Source organism: Anolis sagrei, chromosome 3, assembly GCF_037176765.1.
Source record: "Anolis sagrei isolate rAnoSag1 chromosome 3, rAnoSag1.mat, whole genome shotgun sequence".
NCBI lineage: Eukaryota > Metazoa > Chordata > Lepidosauria > Squamata > Dactyloidae > Anolis > Anolis sagrei.
This window is the reverse complement of record NC_090023.1, coordinates 46,461,422-46,485,303: the sequence shown is the minus strand read 5'-3', so window position 1 is coordinate 46,485,303 and position 23,882 is coordinate 46,461,422. Positions and strand designations below refer to the sequence as shown.

Sequence of the window (23,882 nt, the reverse complement as noted above, 5' to 3'; positions counted from 1 at the left end):
GCCAACCTAGCAGTTCGAAAAAATGCAAATGTGAGTAGATCAATAGGTACTGCTTCGGCGGGAAAGTAACAGCACTCCATACAGTCATGCAGGCCACATGATCTTGGAGGTGTCTATGGACAATGCCGGCTCTTCAGTTTAGACATGGAGATGAGCACCAACCCCCACCACCACCACCACCACCACGCCCCACCACCCCAGAGTTGGACATGAGTAGACTTAATGTCAAGGGGAAACCTTTTCCATTTAACTATTTAACTAATATTAAACTTTTGCAAAATGACATACTGTATGTTTCATCACAATGTATAAAAGTTGGAAAATATTTTTGTGTGGTGAGAACATGTCATTTTAATGCCATTTTAAGGATGGACATCCTATAGTACTTTTTTTTTGTCGCGTCAGGAGCAACTTGAGAAACTGCAAGTCGCTTCTGGTGTGAGAGAATTGGCCATCTACAAGGATGTTGCCCAGGGGACGCCCGGATGATTTGATGTTTTTATCATCCTTGTGGGAGGCTTCTCTCATGTCCCCGCATGAGGAGCTGGAGTTGAGGAGGGAGCTCATCCGCCTCTCCCCGGATTCTAACCTGCGACCTGTCCTGCCAGCACAGTCCTGCCAGCACAGGGGTTTAACCCACTGCGCCACCAGGGGCTCATCCTATAGTACTGATGGCATATTAGACTTCTTTATTGTTTGTGTTCTTTTGTAGATATCTTTGCAGCGAACGTATACAGATAGAATCATGTCTGTTTGACTTTATGTTGAGTAGAGCATGCCTCTGTGAAATTCTGCTTACTGAGGCTCTTAGAACAAACAAACAAACTAAACAAGACTATATTTGCTGCAAGGCTTTTTAAATGAACTAAAATGTATAAAATAAGGAAAGCTATCTAAAAATGAGAGCCAAATGCTATGAATTGGCTTTAGCTGCAAGAGAGCAATTATTGCCTTGTGCCTAAAGCTTCAGTGTTTGGTAAATTGGCTGTATTTTAATTACTAGACACGCTTACCTTTTATCTTGCTTAGAAGATGCAGTCAACTCACAGCTGCAGTGGTTCCTGTGGATTCCATAGATCTTTTTAAGTCATATGAGATCAGCAGGGAATGCTGTTTCTGCTGTACAATTTTTAGTCAAGGCTTTTTAAAACAGAGATTACATGTACACAGACAATAAATACACATGCTTGGGAGACTTAGTAGAGGAAGTATTTATCAAGAAAGTATAGGTGTACTTAAATTTCTGTTATGATACCTGGAATTGAACAAAGCTTTTTTTTATCATACTTATAGCCAGTGTCATTTCAAAAGTTTTCTAGATTTAAACAAGCTGTAAAGTTTACTCACGTTCAAATGTATATGTGTTGGTATATGAGGGTTCCTAGATGCTTACGTTTCTTTGGGGCTGGGGTTCTTAATACAGTCTCCCCACACTGACTTCAGATTGCCTATCTTAATTTGAATATTTTTTCTCTAAGGTGAAAATGAAATTAATCTGCCACTTTTCAAGAAGGTTAATTGTTTTTGAAAAAAAAATCATTTGTGTCTTTTATATATGTAACCGTGTTATGTTGAAATATTGCTGAATGCATGTTCTTTGAGAAATGATATTACCATATGATCATGTTCCATTTGTATATTCAAAAGCATTAGAAGTAGGTTTCATTAAAAACTATTTTCCTAATTGTTGCTTCAAGGAGGTTCTGCTTTTTCCAATAAGGATTATAAATATTCACTTATGTAATTAATACTACATTACATTTTGGGAGGAACTATATTGGTTATAAAATTAAGGACAAGGGCATTTGATTGGTACATTAACAAAAAATAACACAAAATTGGCAGTATCAGAAATCAGTCGTCAGTCAAAAATGGGGAAAAAGAGCTGTTAAACTCCTCAGGGAGAAGCTTGAGAGCCCAATTTTTGCTATCATAGTATCGGAACTGGGACAGATGTACAATCTCCTCACTTTGGGAATTCATCTTTACAGTTGTTAAGTTGAACAGCACCCCACTCACTGGTGATTAGGATGCTGGGAGGCGACAACTGCATCTCTGTTGTGGGTGTGGGATACATTTCAATAAGCAACTGTGGTGGGACCCTAGTGATCTCTCCAGCTCTCCGTTCTATAGAGCCCCATGACTTGGAGAGCTCTGTAATCATCTCCCATTTACCCAATCTGAAGCACGTTGAAATACTTTGGCGGCACTGCGTGGCTTAAGAAGTATGCTTAGAGGGAATGGCATTAGCAGACATAGTTGTGAAGACAGAGGTCCTTCATTGTAACTACATCCCATTGTAACGAGAATTTCAGCTGTGGCTTATTGCTGCATAAAATTGCATCCCAGATATCATGTACAACTTTAAGTAATTCAGAAAACCACTTTTGTAACTGTCAGGCACAGTCATGCAAAAATAATTTAAAGCAGTTTAATATTTGAGGAATTACTCAGCCCTTACATTACAGTACAGGCATGAGAAAGGTCATTCTGCATTCCAAGATGGCTATGCATCTTTCAGCCCTGTATCTGTATAGAATTTCGTATAAGAGCTTCATAATCAGGAAGCTCTACATAGTAGTTATCAGCAGCCAAGGAAATGGTTGTATTACAAATGTTTTCATTTTGAAACCATGAGCTTTTTTAAAAAATAGAATTTTAAAATGCTGACCTAAATATCCCTTTTCCCTCCAAACAGCGTGCCCTCCCAAACAAGGTTCTATCATGATTGCAGGCTTAGCAATTATTGACATTGTAGCAGCAATTGGCCTAATTTATCTCATTGTTATTGGTGGTAAGTAATTTAAATTATACTTGAAGTTCTTTCTTTAAAATCAACTAATTCTTGAATGTTCAGAAGAGAATATTCTTGATGAGTGTTGATGTGTTGATTGATCAGTAGGGATTTTTGTGGGGGAGGAAGTGGGGCTATTTAAGAAAGGTTTTGGGACATTTGAGATGGTTGACATGAGTGAAAGAAACTGGCAAGGTGTACCTCTGCATTGCTTTGTCTGTAGACATCAGGGATTTGATTGGAGACCATAACTCTCCTTTCTGTCGGTTGCCTCCATTTTTTTTAAATGAACAAAGAAGAAACAGGAAATGTTTGATGTTTATTATTGGGAACAAAATCAGCTTGTATATTCAAGTAAGATGATATTTATGGGGTAGCTTGCATGTGGTCTAATACAAATCATGAATTCTGTCGTGTTTCATGCATATGAGAAATGTACATGATCCCATTTATGTAGCATTTATATCCAAAAATTCTTTAAATATAAAATGTGTAGGCTTTCATGGAACAAAACTTTCTCTCAGCTCCAGGCAGTTGTTGTCTATGTATGTTTGAAAAGAAACTAATTGGATTTTCATATACAAACTATCTAAAGGAATTTTATTTTATATGTGATGTTCTCCTACATGCATAAGAGTTCTCTCACAAAAGGTATAATTTAATAAGCTACCAAAGAGAAAATGAAGACTCGCTGAAATAGAATTCTATTAAGCACATAACCTGTTACTGACCTATTGATAGTATAGTATGTTGTTCATAGGCCTTCAGATCTTAAAGGGAATTATTACTTTAATTCATACTACAATTTGCCAGTCAACCACATAGCTTTCTCTATATAAGTATGTCTTATAAAAGTTAAGTCTCATCTTAAGTTTTTGGGTTCTACATGAAAACAATTGATGACTGTATGCACGTATAGCTGTGAACACTGATTCTTCACTTTGTATAGAAGGGGTACCTGTGCAATTTGCATTGTGTATGTGTCTGTGTCTGGCTGTTTGTCTGTTAGTAGCAAACTTGTTAACATTTACCCCATATCACTTTGGGTCTAATGTGATCTTGAAGCATCAGAATAGGAAATATTCACGTGGGGTGGACTTTTTTTTCTTACAATAGGGAGATGTTTGATGGTGTTTTTAGGGTTGGACTCCTGAAAAGCTGTAAGAAGTAGGTTATTTTGAGAAGAATAAAAGCTTGCATTCTGTTCTATTCATGCATCAATTGTAGGGTAGAGGATAAGGCAGAGCCACAGGCTCAAAGGTGGAAAGGAAAAAGAACAGATCAAACTGCATGGGAGCATATTCTAGTTAGCAGGAGATAACACATGGTATGCCGCTCATCATAACAGGAAATTAGCAATTGTAATGTAAAACTTCAAATACAGTACAGAATAAACACGAAGACAAACCAAACAAATGTCTGCAAAAATGTACTGAATGGCAACAAGGGTCTTTTTTCCCTCTAAAAAATTCTAGTTATGTTGAATTGAGCATTCATATGCAGATTGCTCAGTATTGGAAGTTAATGTGCTGAGCTGTATAACTCCTCTGTGCAGGCCTAGTAAGAGTACAAAGCAATGATGATGACTGCAAATCTGGGCCATAGCTACGTGTATTTAAATGTGCACCCTGAAATCAATCTGTTTAAAAGTACCTCCATTGACTGAATTAAGACTTGATTCAGGTTAAATTGTTTTCATTGCATTGGGCTATAGCAAATATGGGAGTTGCGTGGAGTTCTCATAGTTTTAGAAATGTCCAAGTTCTATAAGATGCTGGTAAAGAATGTTCAACCATTCAGATGTTTGCAGGGTATTCCTGGATAACCTGAATTTCCCAACAAGACAGATTATTATTCTCACCTCACAGAGCAGAAAAATTTACCCTGGCCTCTCTTTTATTATGTATTCTTGACACACAGAGGATTTTCAGGTCACCTAAGCATCTGACACCTTGAGAGCCTTTTTACTACTTCTGGAAATCCACATTATTGCAATTATTTATTTAATTTAAAAAACCCTGAAGTCACCAGATCCTTCTTGATCCTGGAAGCCAAGATGTGTTACCTCTGGTTAGTACTTGGATGGAGAACACCAAGTAATACCAGATATTGGCTATATTTCAGGTGAAGAAACTGGGGAAAAAACACCTCTGGGAATTCCTTTTTTAAGAAAACATTGTGAAAGTCATAAGATTGCAGTTAGTCAACTGGGGACTTGAAGGCACTTTAACATATACAACTATTAAAATATCTAATCTCTGATTCTAAATTGAACTTAATTTTGGTTTTCATTTAGTTCTAAACCTTTTTGGAATGCCATAATTATCATTTAAACTTAGCTTTGCTTAGACCATAAAAATACATTAGGCCAGGCTTTATGGAAAAAAATTATTACTTTTATATTCCCCACCTGCTAGAAACTGTCCATTTTTAGTTTGCTTGAAGATATTTATATGCCATCTTTCCATTATAAATAGCAGTGCCTAAAGGGGCATTTAATTCACATCATGAAAATTGCAGCACAATAAAACAAAACTAAAACCAGCAGAAATGAAGAAATTATAGATCATAATTTTGACTGGCTGCAGTAGCCAGTTACTTACCAAAGACTGGTTCACACATCCACTTACATCATTTGATGACTGTAATTTCCATGGTGATTTGCTTGAGTGAATGAGCAATCAGAGATCTGAAGGTCAAGAGAACTCTTTTTATTTTTTTTAACTTTGACTGCTCTAGAAGGAAATGTAAATGGAGGGTGAAGGTAAAGGGTGGCCAACTGAATGTGACATTTTGATCTCTGTCTGTCTTTCTCTCAAGCACACAATGCACATGCTACAGCTTTCCCTTTTAGTAGCCACTCAAGAAGCATGATAGATTACACCTTAGTTGAAATAAGAAATAAATGGTTCACCAGATCAGACTGGCTAGTCACCACCCTCACAGGCAGTGGTGGGCAACGGGAAAGGGAACAGATTAGAGGTATATTTACACTGTAGAATTAATACAGTTTAATATAACTTTTAACTGTCATGGCTCAATGCTGTGGAATCATGGGAGTTGTAGTTTTGCAAGATCATTAGCCTTCTTTGCTAAAGATTGCTGTGTCTCACCAAACCCCAATACCAAACTCCAAATGGCATTGAGCCATGATAGTTAATGTGTCAGACTGCATTAATTAATAATAATGATATAATAATAAACCTTTACTTATAAACTTCCCTCTCTCCTTGAGGGGACTCAGCATGGTTTATACACAAGAAAGGCAAACATTCAATGCCCAACTGAAATACAAATATTTAAAAATAAACAGAGTAATACAAAAATAACCATGGACTTGTGACAAAAGAGAAATTAACACCAAAATGTGGACCAAATATGAATAATCGAATAAATCTAATTATACTAATAAGATAAATCAACCTAGAAAATCCTAGAAAAGGCAATTAAAATATATTAAAATGGCTATCAAGGTTGTCCTTCTCATGTACCATAGCTGTACATAGATAGGTTAGCCAGCATTCCAGTGGAACTGAAATGTCCTAATCCTCCTCCTCTCTGTACGCCAAGGTGCACAAGTGTGTTTTCAAGAGCTTTTTAAAGGAGAGGAGGGTGAGTGCCATTTTTATTTCTTTGGGGAGGAAGTTCCAGAGACAGCAAGCAATCACAGAGAAGACCTCCTCTCTCGTCCTTACCAACCGCACCTGTGACAGGGGTGAGATCAAGAGGAGGGCCTCCTTCGCTGACTGCAGTGCAGCCTACATGTATCCTGGGAGACACCATGAAATGTAGACATATCCTGGGAGGCACCATGGGATTGTGAATTATTACATCCCCTAGGGGCCATGAGGGCAGGTTTTATGTTTTTAAAATGGGTGCTTTTTAGCAAAAAAAAAAAAAAACCCTTTTTAGAACTAGACATATCAGGCATTTTGTTTTTAACCATCCTCTCACCACATTTTTTGACAAAACGGTTTGGAGGACTTGAGTGGGGACATGGAGGACTTAAATGGCTTTGGATGGCTGCATGTAATTCACAAGCTGCACTTTTTCACACCTAAGAATACACATGTCTGGAATGGACATGAGCAAGGATGTTCTCAGCAAGTTCTCCTCTACTCTAGAAATCTGACCCATGGGAGGTTCGTTTGGTCTTCCTGTTGTCCTGCCATCAGAGACATTTTTTTTCTATTCAATCAGGCTGTGGCAACAGACTAGCTGTTGAAAGGGCTCTTAAAATTGTGCTATATTGCTTTTATTTTTGATTTCAAATAGATATGTTATAAATTGTGTCTGAACTTTCCCTTGAAGTCAAGATGACTAAACTGAAGCTATTGTACCTTCTTCATAATATGAGAAGAGATGACTTCCATAACAGAAATAGACCAAAAATGCTTGGTAAAGTGAAGGCAATAGGAAAAGAAGAAGACAGCATTCCAGAGGCATAGACTCAACCAGGAAAACCAGGGCCCTGACTGTTCCAAGATCTTAGCAATGCTGTTGAAGATAGGGTGACTTGGGAGCGGAAGAGACTGCCTTAAGATTGAAGTTGATTTGAAGATAGTTAATAATATTGTGCATTCCAACAGTTATGAACCTGTTTGTATGCATAACTGTTTTGTTCTTGAGTGAGATATAAATTAAATGGTTAAATGGCAGCTCCAGACCCAATATATGTTCTTAGCTCTCTTCAGTAAGGGTCATTTGTTGGTAGCACCCTTGGGCCAGTTGTTCCATTTCTTCAGGTCTTTTCCTCTCTTCAAGCGTAGCAAATTAGAGTGATTTTTTTCATTGAAAGCAGAGCATAGACAAGATAAATTCAGAGGAAATTGTCTGAGCTGCTTGATCCTAGATTTTATCTTTTTTTTTCATTGAATATACAAAGGCTTTGTATTTAGATAGTCTTGTTGGTATGAAGGCAAGTCTTTGCAGGACTGACCCTGTACTAGTTCTTGAAATCCTGAATGGTGTGGTTTGTCAGTATTCACTACTTTTCATTCTTCCCCACCTTGGATGACTATTGTGATATAATCTCTTTAAAGATGGAAACAGACCAGAAAGCCTTCAGATAGGGCAATGAAGCTGAAACTATTTCTTGATCTTATAACTTAGTAGTAATCAGATTCATCTACTTTGCATAACCAGCAAGAAAATATCTTCTATATTTTTCTTGTAATCCTAGGTTCCAGCTTGAGAGATCATCAGCCTCCAAGGGTAAGCTTAAAATGAATGCATTTGGGGTGACTAGATGGCTCAGGGGATATGTAATGAGATGCTGAGCCTTTCACAACTGGTTGGAACCAGGTTGGTAGCAAGCAAAGTCCATTCATTGGCTATCTAGAGGATTTTAGTGATGAGACCATTCAACCTTGATTTGCCTCATTCTTATTTCAACTCTAAGAAGCTATTCCAACAATACCGTTTCTCACCTCATTCCATATACAAATGTTGCAAAATAAGGACTGACCTACAGTTTGATCAGTCATTCATTGGAACCATTAAAGTCCATCTATCGTGGGGAACAACTGTTAAACTAGGGGGAAATGAAATAGGGTTAATCCATGCAAGATAAATTCTGTGTGATGGCTTGAGCCCTGATATGGTGAGAGACTTGTTCAGCTGTGGTTTAGCTAAATTGCTAAATTAGTTATAGTTCATTTATTAAACAAATTTCAGGGGATTGACACAATGGCTGTATTGAGATGCTATGATATTCCAGAGCTCTGAAGAAACTTGTTTTACTGTGTATTACTCCATCTTGGCTCCTTCTGCAGGTGGGAATGGCTAAACATACACTCGATAGTTTGTGATACATGATGACATTAGAACCAGGAGTTCTTCTGTGAAATTGCTCGTATAGATTTGTCTGCGCATACATAAATTTTCTGGAGCTACTGACAATAGAAAAAGTTCTAAGGGCTTTTGAAGTTCTCTTGCAACAAAAAGTGGTGCAGCTCCTATTGGACAACACCACAGTGAAATATTATATAAACAAACAAGGGGGAATGCACTCGCACAAGCTCCTCCATTTGGTCATGCGCATATGGCACTGGTGTATCTCTTAAGGGAATATGCCTCCTCGCCCTTCACTTTCCAGGAGAACAGAGCATACTGGCCTATTCTCTCAGCAGGGCACAAGCTCCCAATCATAAATGGTATCTGAAATCTCAATCTGCTCGACTTCTCTTTGACTGCTGGGACCAACCTAGCATAGACTTTGCGTCTCTTCTGAATGCACAATGTGTTATACTTTACACCAGACTGCGCCGAGCAACTATCTCGGGATGCCTCTTCACCTGGTCCCCAGGCCTGGTGTACACTTTTCCTTCAGTACCTTTGGTCACCAAAGTTTTGACAAAGGTAATCTTGGGTCAGGTAGTCTGCATCCTAGCCACTCAGTAGTGGCCTTGTCAGGCCACTCCTTCAGGCCTCGAGGAATGAGTTCATTCATCTCCCGCTCAGCCCCGACCATCTGATGTCAGATCTAGTACGCCACCCAGACCTGTCATTGCTCTGCCTCACTGCTTGGAGAATACAGTCATCCTGTCCCTCTCCACAGCAGCAAAACTAATAATCAAAACTGCTCAGAAAGCATCAACCAAAAAAAATCATACACCTACAAGTGATCATACACCTACAAGTTTTATCCACTTTCTCAGTCAATGGGGTCTCGATCCCATCACTTTTTTTTGTTGTGTCAGGAGCAACCTGAGAAACTGCAAGTCGCTCCTGTTGTGAGAGAATTGGCCATCTGCAAGGATCCCATCACTGCTCCTACGCTAGCGCTCCTAGACTTTTTAGTCCATCTGTCTGCAAAAGGACTCTCTATCTCCTCCCTAAGATGCTACCTGGGGCATTTTCCTGGTGCCACAGAAAAGCTGGGAAAAAATCCTGTTTTCTGGACCCTCTCATTCAGCTCTTCCTCAGGAGGTCCAAAAACATACATCCACCAGTCACATCCCTGCCCCCTGCATGGAACCTGGAACTGGTTCTATTTCAACTCTCCAAGCTGCCATTCAAATCCATGGCTTCTGGAAACCTGGCTTTTCTCTTGTGAAATGCGGTGTTCCTTATCACAGTCACTTTATCTAGACGTGCCAGCAAATTGTGTGAACTGTGAGCAGACTTACCATACCTTTGTTCCCACAAAGATAAGTTGGCTTTTCGCATGGATGTTACCCTCCCACCAAAAGTAGTCTCCCACTTCCACATGTGCCAAGATTTCACTTTACCAGCCTTTTTCAAAATCCCTCTTCTGCCCTAGAAGTGACTCTTCATTGCTTGGATGTGCAAAATGTGCTGCCTTTCTATGTATACAGGACATTGGCTCATATAAATTCACCAAAACTATTCCTCAAATATTGCAGAGATGCTCTGGTTCAATTAGTCACCTCGCAAAGTCTTTCCTCTTGGATCACAGCAACCTTTCACCTGGCCTAACTCACTGGCTGTCAACCACCACAGGAAGTCAAAGCTCACTCGGTCAGGGCGATGACCACATCACAAGCCTTTATGCATGGAGTCCCTCTAGATGACGTTTGCCAGTTGGCAACATGGTCCACTCCTCTCATGTTTGCCAGCCACTACAAACTGGAAGAAAACTGCCTTTGGTAGAACCGTGCTTTTCTCTTCACTGGCATGACCCACCTTCCAAGGCGGGTACCTTGCTAGTCACCCATATGTGAGATTTCACAGACAGCACGAAGTAGAAGAATTTGTTGCTTACCTGTAACCATGTTTCTTCACGTTGTGATCTGTGAAATTCACACATCCCTGCCCATCCTCCCTGCTGTTCTCATGCATCTTGTCCTTAGCTGTTGGCCATAGCAGCTGGGGAACTGAGGCTTAGCCTTTCTAACAGCTACTTAGACTATGTGTGAAGGGTGGGCAGGGCTACCGCCAAAATATTTCATTCTGGAGATCTAGAAGTTTCCGAACTGCACCGCACATGCAAACCCATATGCGTGAATTTCGCAGATAACCACTTGAAGAAACATGGTTACAGGCAAGCAACCAATTCTTATCATTTAATTCTCCGCAAACAACTGAAGTCATAAGCTGGGGCTTGTTTACTTGACTCCATTCACAGTAGGAGCCAAAGAAGAGTAATTGGACATGGGGTACTAGCTTGTTGTTCCTAACTGATTAGCCAGGGCTAAAATCTGATTTGTCTTATCATCCAAACTCACTTGTTTTGAGACAGTCCCTTCCCTAGAAGGGAAATACTTATAGGAATTGCTGTCTTGAATTGCCTTCTGTAGAGTCTTTGGTGAAAATAGAGGAGTATAATGCTGTATCTGGTCCTATCCCGGGAAAAAGGCAGGATGGTAAATAAATCTATCTGTATATGCTTCAATTACACTTTTTACAAGGGAGATACTGGTTTAAGGCCACATCATATTTCTTTTTTTCTAATTTATGCTACCTCAATATTTACAGATATTTAGATCATCTGAAGACTGAAAGATGGTTGTCAAGTTTTCCTTCCTGCAACCAACTTATAGGGTAGTCAATTTACTTACTGTTCAACTTTGGGCAGTAGGTAGTATTCATATGGTTAAATGTTCCTTGTGTCAGCAATGACCCCTCAGTTGTAGAGGTACCTTGAAACAGGCATTGGCATCTACCTTTCTCCCTTATGTGCTGAAAAGGTTGTGGAGGGGCGAGCAAGGGGCCAAGAGTATACAGGGTCCATTTACAGTTTGAAGAGCTCTCACCAGAACATGATCCACCATCTCCTTTATTTGTATTTGGTATTCAGGCACTTGGATTCCCCCCCCCCCCCTCAATCTGTTATATGATGTATAGCAATGCAGGATATATGTTTCTTGAAGTATATTTGAAAAATAAAGTGAAGCATAGATGTTTCTAATATTCCTTCACCTGTCAGACCTGAAACTTCGCTTGAAGTTTCTCTTTTCCTCTGGTAGTATGAACAAATTGCAAACTGTATTCATTGCTATTCTTTTAAAATCATGACCTCTTTTTCCCTTACCAATTTCCTGTCAATGAAGGGCAGACTTTGATCTGCCATGTAAGCTTCTTGGTTTTAAATCCATGCTGTTCTGGATTACAAAAGAAGCAGTAATGTTATCTTTTAGTTCATATATTAGATTCTTAATAGGTGTTAGGTGCAGGAACATTTTCTGAATTTCTCCTTTCCATTGCTCTTGACTGAAACTATGGTGTAGTCATGTTTTGTCTGCATCATTGCTAACAGCACTAAATTTTCAAACCTGTTTAAAAGGACAATTCTAGCTAGTGTTAAACTGGTTTTCTAAATTTAAAAGATGTGTATAGGTAAAGGTAAAGGTAGTCCCTTGACATTAAGTCCAGTCATGTCTGACTCTGGGGTGTGGTGCTCATCTCCATTTCTAAGCCTAAGAGCCAGCGTTGTCCGTAGACACCTCCAAGGTCATGTGGCCGGCATGACTGCATGGAGCGCCGTTACCTTCCCGCCGGAGCGGTACCTATTGATCTACTCACATTTGCATGTTTTCGAACTGCTAGGTTGTCAGAAGCTAGGGCTGACAGCGGAAGCTCACGCCGCTCCCCGGAATCGAACCTGCGACCTTTCGATCAACAAGCTCAGCAGCTCAGTGCTTTAACCCACTGCGCCACCGGGGGCTCCATAAAAAAGATGTGTATACAATTACAATTTTTCTGAGCAATAAAATACAGTAATAAAACATCCTCAGCTGTAAAACAGTAGTAAAAGGATGTAGTAAAAGCAGCTAGAAAGAGGTGGGAACAGTGGAAGGAACTAGTGTAACTGAGTTGCTGGATTGCATGAGCTACATGCCACCTACATTTATTAGATGGAGTTGAATGGATGAGAGCCTCCATTATCAGTATCAAGATCCAGACAGACTCATGATGGGAAGGAGATGTTTTCTCAGATATATAATTGATGAGTTTTTAATTGTTGATACATTATCAAGTGGGAAGTGTTCCCACTGTGCTCACAAAATACATTGTCTATGGTTCTCCTCTGATGCAAATTTCTTTCTTTTTTAGAATAGCCCACATTAATGTGGGTAATTAGCACTCCACACAATTAACATGTGGGCTACCCAAAATTGTAGATGGGCCCAGTGCGTAATGGGTTAAACCCCTGTGCTGGCAGGTCTGCTGACTGAAAGGTCGGTGGTCTGAATCAGGCAGTGAGATGGGCTCCCATCTGTCAGGTCCAGCTTCTCATGCAGAGACATGAAAGAAGCCTCCCACAGGATGGTAAAGCATCCTGGTGTCCTCTGGGCAGTGTCAAGGACAGCCAATTCTCTCACACAAGAAATGACCTGCAGTTTCTCAAGTTGCTTCTGACATGAAAAAAAAACCCCACCAAAATTGTGGAGGAAACAAAACATTCCCAAAAAATTATTGACCAGTGTAATCTTGTAAGCGACTTCTGTTTCTCTTTTTCAACTTATGCAATTAACACTGCATACCAATTTGGCATGTAATGAAATGCATTATATTAGTTTATAGCTGTGCTTTGAAATATACCCAGTTCGCAGAGATTTTAAACTAATTCGAGTGCTCAGTTTCTTGTCCTGTTTGTAGTGGTTAATTAAACATTCTTTTAGGATGGTGGACTTGGTATTTGACAATGTGGTCACTGGTGGGAAAAGCTTCTGACACAGCATAGTAGAAAGAAATATAGATGGAATTGTGTTGGGTTTCGGAATTATATCTGCTCCTAAAATATTTTGCTGTTAATAACTTTTTACCAAAAGTAAGTTGAGTTCAGTGAGAGTTTCTTCTGAGTGTATAAAAAATTTCAGCCTTTGTGTCCTTTCTCTGTTTTAAAAAACAAAGAACTATATACTAATTGTGTCATAATCGCTAAAACCACTAATGTGTTGAGCCAATGAGCCCCAGTCCTCATACTATTGACTTTTTTAATAAAAGGAATTGGAATGGCAGGGTGGGGGTGCTTGTGGGTAGTTTGCTACTAGTAAAAGTGTTGCATATAGACACAGGCCAGTTAAATGTGGTGGTTGTCTTTGCTTTGTGTATTTCAGCCAAGTTGTACATAGAGGCTTAATAGAGCACCTTTGAGCAGCAGGTTTGGTGTCAGTAACCACCAAGAAATAACTAAAACTGTTACTAAGTTTATTAATGTTCTGCTGCTTCTTCTATTTGTTTTGTAGAATCACTATTTATTGTATATATCTATTAGAATTGTTTAATTTTGGAGATCCAAGCTAGACATGAAGGCTTTATATATTTTAAATATTTTACAGAAAGCTGTCGAAGAATCCCTTAATGGTAGGTGGTAATTGATATTTTGTACTTTATTTTAGGGTCTTGACTTTGCTGATTTATGTAGGGTGTTGACTCAGTCTGAACAGATATTTATACAAGATAATGTAAAATTCATGGCCTTAAATCATGGATGCTTCATAGATTGCTAATGGGCAATCATGGGTACTAGGAGATATTTATTGACAGAGAAATCCTTCTTAGTTTGGACTTCTGTCCTGCTTGGCTTTCTGTTTTAGGATAAATCATATTTTGAACTTGTAAATTGCTTTACAAAAAGGGACTAATCAACCAATCTCTTTATGAAAGAGAAAGGAGATGGTGAACTGTCTGCTGCATGGGGTGCATGGATTTCTGGGAGAGTGCTAGGTAAAACTTTCCTCCTTGTGTGTCTTGCCTTTGAATCTCTGATGTACTTATTTGATCCAATTGGCTAAGGTAAAAACCCTGCTAAGACTGATGTAAATTTAAGTGGCACATCAATGTATTGTAATTGGGAAGACATGTCAGTGATAACGCTTCACTTTCCCCCCACTATGCATGGAATTCTAGCATGCTGAAACACAATCCTAAAATCTAACCTTTACTAAGATCATTGTTCTTTATTTATTTGTTTTCTTATCTAACAACTATTTGCTTCATTTTTCAAAGATGCAAAAGGAGTGATGTTAGAATGATGGTGAGTATATTTCACCTGCATTTATTGGTCATATTTTTCAATCAGGCATTTTTCTCCTGTTGTTCATAAGTTTTAAACATAAAACTGGGAATAAATATATGGTGACCAGTCAGTATTTCTACTACAGTTCTCATCCCAGTAGGATACAAACTCCATGCCTAGTAACCATTTTCCCTCATTATGAACTGAAAGATTTGCTTTTAAGAAAATGATAACGTACTACAATTTTATAGCCAGTGAAATGTAAACTTGCTGATTCATAGTACCAGGTTGTTTTTAGTATTATTACTACAACTCCGATAACTATTGCTAATAGCAGTAGTAGTAATTGTTATTGTTATTGTTGTTAATAACATAACCAGAATATATGCCCGAATTCCTTCAGAAGCCCAAAAGATATAGATCCCACTCCCATTTTTTTACATAGTGCTGAATTTTAAAACTCAGTGCAACAGAAATCGGTGATAAAAAGATTATATGCTTTGAACTACTTTGAAGCTATTGGAAATTTGAAGAAACACCTCTTTCCTGCTTCTACCCTAAAATCCTTTGGCACATGAAGAAAGCTTAAGAATGAAAGACTCGGAGTGAACAGGGATAATAGCTGGCTACTGAGCCAAGAGAAAAGTTAGTTTGCCATTGTCTGTTATCACTTGCAGTATAGCATCTGTTCTTAAGTTTAAATGAATTCTGGTAGCTTGCTAACATTTTCTTATCTTCACAACAATTGTTTTTACTAGATTTCGACATTTTTAAAATCTCTGTTGTTTAGGTGTCTTGTAGCACAAACTCTTTGTGTATAGTCTTTGTAGCGTATTGCTGAATTGCGATGTGCATCAGCCCTAGTCAGCACAGCTAATGGTAATGGAGTCAGCAACCATCTGGAGGATCACAAGGTGTCTACCCCTGCTGTGCACAAATAGCAAACATTTTCTCAGTATGGATTCATGTGTAACTAAAGTGGCACCATCCACATATAAGAGGGAGATACCAAGCAGAAACATCAAGGCTTAAAAAATGTAACCAATATTGTTTTTAGAATATGCACACACACACACACACACCCGTGAGGTGGGGGGCTTAATGGCAACTGAGTAGCCCCATTTTTATGGAATGATAGTTGAATAGAATGGATGAAGAAATTGAAAATTATGGGTATGGTAGTGACAAGACTGTTGGGTAGGAGTGAAATATTAGCCCCCCTGTATTTCCCTAGTGAAATACCGAATGAGCCCTGATACTGAGCAGATAGCAAACAAACAATAACTTTGGCCAAAGGATCTACCAAGCCTCAGCACTGTTTCCAGTACTCACAGCACTGTTTGAGATAGATCCATATCTGAGGTCTGTGTGACCAGTAAAGAATGTATCTAGACCAGCACAGAATGCAACTAAAACATGCTTGTTGTTTAAGAGGATGTTTCTCAGGGTGTGGCACTGTATGTAGCCGTAACATCTGGTTGTTGGTCCTGGCCACATAATATTGCAGTCACAACATTTCTAGCATAGTGCAAATGACAGAGCTCAGCAAATAATATAGGCTATGGGGGAGACATCAGCTGTTTTCAACATTGAGTTGATCAGGCTCACTAAAACAGATCAGCATTCAGGTGAATCCTTATGCCAACAATAGTTTCCTGGAAGAATCCCATGGTCAGCTCAGAATTCTGAACAGAAGGATTTTCTGTTGCCATTTAATAGAAATGTACTTTTCACTCTATTATTTTTATTTGTAAAGGAAGGAAATGCAAGAGAAAACTCACATTGATTAGGCATGTTCTCATTCTGTTGAATTATGTATATTTGAAATATGTTCTGCAAAGATGTCTGTAGAACATATGTGTCTGGCAATTTCACAACTGATTACATGTTAATGATGTAGTGCCCCATAGGCATGTTGTGTATACAATTTTTTTCTTTTTTCTTTAGAAATAAAATACTAATTTTGTTATTAGTTGACTGCAAGAAACAAGAAAAAATAATTAAGCAAATGTTCATATTCTGTGTACTTCATTCATCATCTCTGACTTACTATTTACTTCATACTTCATTGACTTCTGTTTAAACTAAATCCATTACTTGAGGATCAAGATTAATTAATCTATGACTGCAACCTAACTAGCGAGTAATTAGGTCTCAGTCATTCAAGCAGTTCATCAATGTGCTAATCGTGAGTATTTCATCAGTTTGTTCCATGTGCAACTTCTTATACTAGGTTCAATCAGAAAGTAATTGAAATTCATTTAAACAACTTTGCCACTCCCTAGAAGTTGATGGGTATACCAGAAGTTCATAAATCCCTACAAGAGTATGAATCAGAGGTTGGAAAAGTGCAGTCCTAGTACCTATTTTGTGGGATGGAAGATTCCACACTACCTCTCAGATGTGTTTTGCCTCCCAAACAGTGCCTCCACTCTCTGAAGGACCCCTCCAATGCCTCCCCCCAAAACCCAACTGAAGACAAGACCAGAATACTGATTGTCTGGCCTGCAAGGGAGGGAGGGGGACCGCAATGACTTTTGTTCCTTGTGCAGTTACCAATCTCTGATGTAAATGCATATGGTAGAATCTGACAAGCAGGTAGTGAGCTACACATGCAAGTATGGATGCTTCAGGTCGCATATCTAGTTAAAAGTCCTTTGTGCTCTATCAAAATCTGCTCCTGAAGGCTGAAAATTTTCCCTGCCTGATGTTCCTAAATGCTGCCATCTGAAATCAGGAAAACTTTTCTGGTGATGAATTACTTTATGTAAACACCGGGTACCAAATGAAAGAGCACCAGTGTGCTTTTTTCTTCTTCTAGTGGAGTTGACAATTCATCTTTTAAAGAATGGTTCTATGCTACCAATGGATATTGCAGATTTGTTGAGCTTTGTATCATTATATAGTAAAATTTCGTTACAAATTCTGGTGCATAAAATACAAAATGTGTTATAATAGTTTAACTTTGTGTTAAAACTATAATGCACAGGCTTCACTAACAAAGAACTATAACAAGCACTAACAGCAGCACCAAATCTGACCACTTTCTTTGTAACCTGAGACTATGGACTAAAGGTTAAGATTCTAGAAGATAGTGTTTATCCAGTGTAGCTGGATTATTATTTTTTAGATAATAAGAATATAAAAACACTGACTATTGCATTGGAAGGCACGGTGTAACAGCATACGCTCACTTCCCCTTAATTGCAGCTCATGGATATATGCTATAAAGTTGTGTGATACCCCTTCTCCAAAAGTGCAAAGGTGGAATAATAGAATAGGCTGAAGGTTCTTCTGAATTTGAACATTATTGGGGTATCTAGGTAATTTACTTATATATATATATATATAGAGAGAGAGAGAGAGAGAGAGAGAGAGAGAGAGAACGAACATGTCCCTATCTTACAAAGTGGTATGATCTGTGTCCAAATTCTATGACTGTTGTTTTCACTTTGCATTTAATATCCATAGATACAGTATAACCCATTGACTTTCAGTATAACCCATTGACTTTCAGTCAAATTGGATAAAAATTGTGCTCTCACTTTAGTGAAAGAACCTTCCCCTAAACATAATCCACAGTGTTGTTTAGATGGTTCAGTAAGCACAGACATGAAAACCTACACCCAAATATAGATCCTATTAATCTTCTATCTGCTTGATCTGAATTCTAGTAAAGAGCCATACTTTAGTCTTGCCATAGTTGAAAGTTTATTGCCATAATAAATGGCATGTCTCAATAATTGCCTTAAACAAGTGCTGCTCAAACTCCCCCAGTTCCTGTTTTGTTAAATTTAGTGGTTTCAATTTTTACAAGGGGTAGTGTAGATACTGCAGTGCTTAGATAAGTATAATGTATAGGTTAATTTCCATTCATCATTAGGAGTATTGATTTTGCAAGCTTCTAATTATTTGTAAATATCTTTTCACAGAAGAGTATGTACTCTTCACACATCCCACTAAGATATAAACTTTGAAGTAACTGTACTAGATTGGTGGGTTATTGTCCTCAGATTTAAAGAGAGAATAAGAGGGTATTTTATTTATTTATTTATTGCAGTTACTTATACCCCGCCCTTCTCACCCCCGAGGGGGGACTCAGGGCGGCTTACAAACAAAGGCACAAATTCGATGCCTGTCATATATAAAACAGTATATATAAAACAGTATAAACATTTAGCAGCATTAAAACATATCACTACATAATATAATAAAACAATTTCATGCACAGTGAAATTCAGAGTTCCGAAATGTCCATTCATTCCAACAATTCCTGCTCATCAATGGGTCCTTATTTTAGCTGCCAGAATGTCCAAAAGCTTGGTCCCAGATCCAGGTCTTCAGTTTTTTTCTGAACGACAGAAGGGAGGTCGCTGATCTGATCTCCCCGGGGAGTGAGTTCCATAGGTGAGGGGCCACCACCGAGAAGGCCCTGCTCCTCGTCCCCACCAGCCTCGCTTGAGATAGAGGCGGGGTCGAGAGCAGGGCCTCCCCAGATGATCATTGTTTTAGCTGAATTGTTTTTACCACTTTTTTATTTATTTTAATCATATTTTAACTGAATTGGTGTAATAATTATAATTATTTTAATTCTATTTTAATTGTTACTATGTGTATGTTTTAATTGTATTGTGTTGTGAGCCACTTTGGGGCCCAATCCTGAGAAAAAGGAAGATGATGATGATGATAGTCCCACAAAATGCTTCTCAAAAGTATCAATTCAAAGAGACTGCTCCCCATGTAGAATCAAAATAGCAAGTTTTATTAAATAAAATCTATGTACTAATAGCAAACACAGTTTTCTGAACACTTGCTCTTATATAAGCCAAACACCACTATCTGCATGCAAGATAAGAGATATCAGTAGGTAATGAAATACAAACTGCCTTTAGAGAAAAACATCCTCAGAAAAGGAAGGAAGCTGAGAGAACACTGGATATCCCTTCATGACCCCAGAATGCAGAAATTTGTGCATACGTAATACTGTGAAATATGTGGAAGAAGATCACGGTGAAACACTAGCATCCCTCCCACTCACTTTCATAGGATGGGCCTATCTGAAGGACCATATTCTTCTCCATGAGCTTGCTTTGGGTTTGTGTAACTCTAACCTCTGAGCTCTTCAGAGGTGGTTGTTCTCTGGCCCTGCCAATCTCATAAACTTGTACTGTATTGTATTTTTTTGGTGCAAGCAAGCAAAGCACCTTTTTATTCAGGTGGGCTTTTAGCAATTGACTGGCTGTTGTGAAAGGGACATTTAATTGACTGGTAGTGTACTTATCTCTTGGTGTGTTTTTAAATTGCTTTTTATTTCAGTGGGCTTGGATAATGTTGTATTTTGTTTAACCGTCATGGGAATGGATTTTGAAAAACTTGCACTGAGGTGCTGTTGAAATACTTTCATAAACGGATGAGAATTCCAGTTTATCTTGGAATAAAAATGCTCACCTTCACGGGAGGAATTCCATACTATTCAAATACCTTGGCCAGAAAATGCATGCTCAAATGAGGCAGAACATTTGTTTCGAGTAGTTGGTATACCTTCATTTCGGGGGGGGGGGGGGGAGCAGCATAGTTCCTCTATTCTAAAAATATGCTTTCACTGTTATTTTAAGCTGAAAATTAGTCTTTGTTGAAAATCCCTAAAATGAAGGAACTGGAAAGTGATTGCTTGTATTATTATTTTTTCTTTTTGGTAGGAATAACTGGCACCAAAATCTGGGGTAGAAAATCACCTCTTGCAACAGTAGTTTTTAAATAAATAACACTGAATTAGAATTGATAAAACCACATATCATTTCCTGTTTTACATAATCTATCTGCTGCAGTAATTTAAAGACCAAAGGCTTGCTTTAGTAACAACAATTTTGCTTACTGAGAGAAAGAGAGCACACACGACACCCAACTGAGCCTCCTTTGGAAGGGAATGCCACCAATTGGTAATAGCTACAGAGAAGGCTGACTCTTTCTTCCTCACCAAACAGGCCTGTGAGGTGGAATAAAGAGAAAGCCTTTCCTGGAAGAAATGTAAAGCTAGGTAAGTTTATGGATCTAAGGAAGCAGATGTTCCACATGTGTACTGACCTTTGGTTTTCTTATCTGCTTTCTACTCAAAAGTAACAGCCTTTTCAATATGTTCATGCCATATTCTATCAACTGGTGCCAATGTATATTAGGTCTTTGGTTAGCAAACCTGTCAGTTTTAAACCAGTGGGGAAAAAACTTCAATCTTGCTAAATTCAGTGGGGAAATATGGTTTTGTGAATGTTGTTGCCACACTTTAAGCAGATGTTCCTCTGGTGTGCCTACACTTCCTGACTAGGTAAACATATCCTTCCAGAGAATATGATGTCTTAGTATCTCAGCATCTCAACAGTTTAATTCCATTTTAAGTACATGGCATGTAGTACTGACACTTTGGTTTTAACTCAACCACCCATTCCTCAATGGTTATATTGGTCATGTTGCGACACGTTCAGAGATGTGCAAATAGATCTCATGTCCTGAATGGAGGCAGTTTATCAGCGACTCCACACATTTTTTTTTATTCCCTTCTCATTGAACTTTAGGTACCTTGTGGAAAACACTAAAATCTTTCCAGGTTTATTGCCTCTCTGATGAGACAGGATAACACAGTTCCTCCATTACCTTGTATTTTCCAGGATGAATCTTTGACTGACAAAGTATTTTCATTCATTCGGTCAAATATTTATATCTTGACCAATAGTCTAAGGTCTTGAAACAGTATATCATTAAAACAAATTTAAACAAATTAAAATAATAATTTCAAAATACTAAAAGCATATTAAATAATATGGAGCTAAAATGGCCAGGTGGGAATAATGTGCGGAATATGCCCCATATGTTCCCTAGAGGACATTTCGTGGTATTGAGGAGCAAGATTGATACATCCTCCACATATACTAAATATCCCTTGTTGTTCACATTTCCAGAAGACATTTGAAGCTCCTTTAAGCATTCTAGACAATGTTTTTGGTGTCATATACTAATTATATATCATTTTATAAAAGTTATCTTTAAGATTATAGCATAATATACATTTCAGTTCCATTAACCACATCCATGCCAATTACTCCATTTGTTATAGGCAAAAGTTCCTAACCCATACAGACTTTTACTTGTTCTTCCATTTCAGATCTTAACATGAGTTTATCTGTTTTACCACACACATTCATTCTCCATACCTAATTGCAATTCCAGTTCATATTTATTCTGTTCCAAATTATGGCTCTTTTATCCAATTTAAATCCTTCACATAACTGTAAATATAAAAGTCATTGAAAACTATATTTCTCTGCAAGTAACTGCTTATTCAACTTAATTTTATATTCTCCTTGATCATTCTCCAAAGAGTTTTGGTACATCTGCCATTTTAATTTTCTGTAATGAGTTTTTTGAGCCAAAAAGGCATTTTTGGACATAACCTGGGTTTGTATCTATTTAATAAGGCACATCAAAATCTATATAATCTTAAATTTATTGTACTATAAATATCTGTGCTACTCAAACCTAAAATCTAATCTTGTTTCTCAGCATCATTCATTCTTTTAACCAAATCTCAGTAAACCCACTCTTCTTGTTTGCCTAGCATCATAAACAACCTTAAATTTAATTCTTGGGTTTATCCTCATATAAATTAGATTAGATGGTAATCCATTGTCAAAATTGGAATTGTCTGAAACAAGAACAGCATTCTGGGCCAGTCATGTTTTTTAACCAAGATTCTATCCAAATTTTGATCTTGACTTTCCAGACTTGATTTTCAGTAGATGAACCCGCTTGAAAATCTCTAAACATGCATTTTATCTTGCAATTAGAATATTTTTTAAAAAAAAATCAGTCAAGATTACGTGTGTAAGTTTGGGATCATGGTTATCTTCAGTGTAACCCACCTCACAGAGTTGTAATAATGATAGTAGTAGTAGTAGTAGTAGTAGTAGTAATAATAATAATAATAATAATAATAATAATAATTTTCATTTGTACCCTGCCAGCATCTTCCTGAAGGAACTCATGGTGGCTTATCAAGCACTCCAAAGTGCCACACGTAAAATAAACAAGAGATAGAACTAAAAACGATAAAAACATGAACTTACAGTTGCCCACACAATCACCCACACATATATAATCACATAATAAAAATAAAATTCATAAAACGCAGTGATATCTGGGGATAAAACTGGTTGTTTTTTATTAACAAACCCAGTGCCGAAGTGAAGCCAACACTAAATCCTCAGACTAACCTTTAAAATCTACTAAAGTTTAAAGGCTTATTTAAAAAGCCATGTTTTAAAACTGGATTGGAAAACTTGAGAGAAGGGGCTAACTTCATCTCTCTAAGGAGGGCTTTCCAGAGCTGGGGGGCCACCACCAAGAAGACCCACTCTCTTGTCCCCATGAACTGTATTTGGGATGGTGGTGGGACCAAGAGAAGGGCCTTCCCGGTGGATCTCAGAGCCTGCATTGGCTGATAGAAGGAGATGCGGTCTTGAAGTTAGGTTGGACCTGAAGCGTATAAGGCTTTGTAGGTGATAACATTCACATTGAATTGGGGCCAGAAACTTGGAAGCCAGTGGAGCTTCCTTAATAGGAGTGTGGTATGTTCCCTATAGTTAGCCCCAGTTAGCTGATCTTTGCACTAACTGCAGTTTCCGACCCATGTTCAAATGCAGCCCCACTTAGAGTGCATTACAGTAGACCATTCTGGATGCAACTAAGGCATCAACCACCGTGGCCAAGTTGTAATGAAAATAAAAATGGAGAGGAGGTTGTTGTTCACTCACTATCTTGACATTTTGGGGGAAAGCTGACATGTAAATGCTAGTAACCCAGAATTTATTTCTGGATTCTTATAGCTAAAGATTACTATATTTTAATTTCTTAGTGAATTTTTTTTAGATTTTTACATTTTCAGAAAACTACCCTTGGTTGTTAAAATCCATTCTACCCTCCTAAGGAAGTGAATTTTGCAGTGAACATAAATTGCAGAAAATTGTTGGCATTTTGTTTTCTTTTTTTCCTAGCAGTTGTAAAATGACGATAATCTTTTGGAGAGTTTGTTTATAACACAGAAACATAACTGTTTGCTGAATGATAAGCGTAATTTCAATCAGCTGTTTCATTGTTGTTTTTAAAAATAGC

General features: G+C 38.1%; 1 protein-coding gene across 5 annotated transcripts in view; it reads left to right on the top strand.

Annotated features, from left to right (window-relative positions):
* CD47 (CD47 molecule) overlaps positions 1-23,882 on the top strand; it is a 73,324-nt gene that overhangs the window by 45,515 nt on the left and 3,927 nt on the right. Inside the window, exons 7-10 of one of the 5 annotated variants that reach the window (XM_060770662.2) lie at positions 2,699-2,794; positions 7,977-8,008; positions 14,041-14,065; positions 14,711-14,738. In XM_060770662.2, coding sequence (XP_060626645.1) covers positions 2,699-2,794; positions 7,977-8,008; positions 14,041-14,065; positions 14,711-14,736 — 179 coding nt within the window. In that variant the 3' untranslated portion in view covers positions 14,737-14,738. The remainder of the gene's footprint in view (positions 1-2,698; positions 2,795-7,976; positions 8,009-14,040; positions 14,066-14,710; positions 14,739-23,882) is intronic. The other 4 variants (XM_067466642.1, XM_060770665.2, XM_060770663.2 and 1 more) reach the window with 4 other exon arrangements.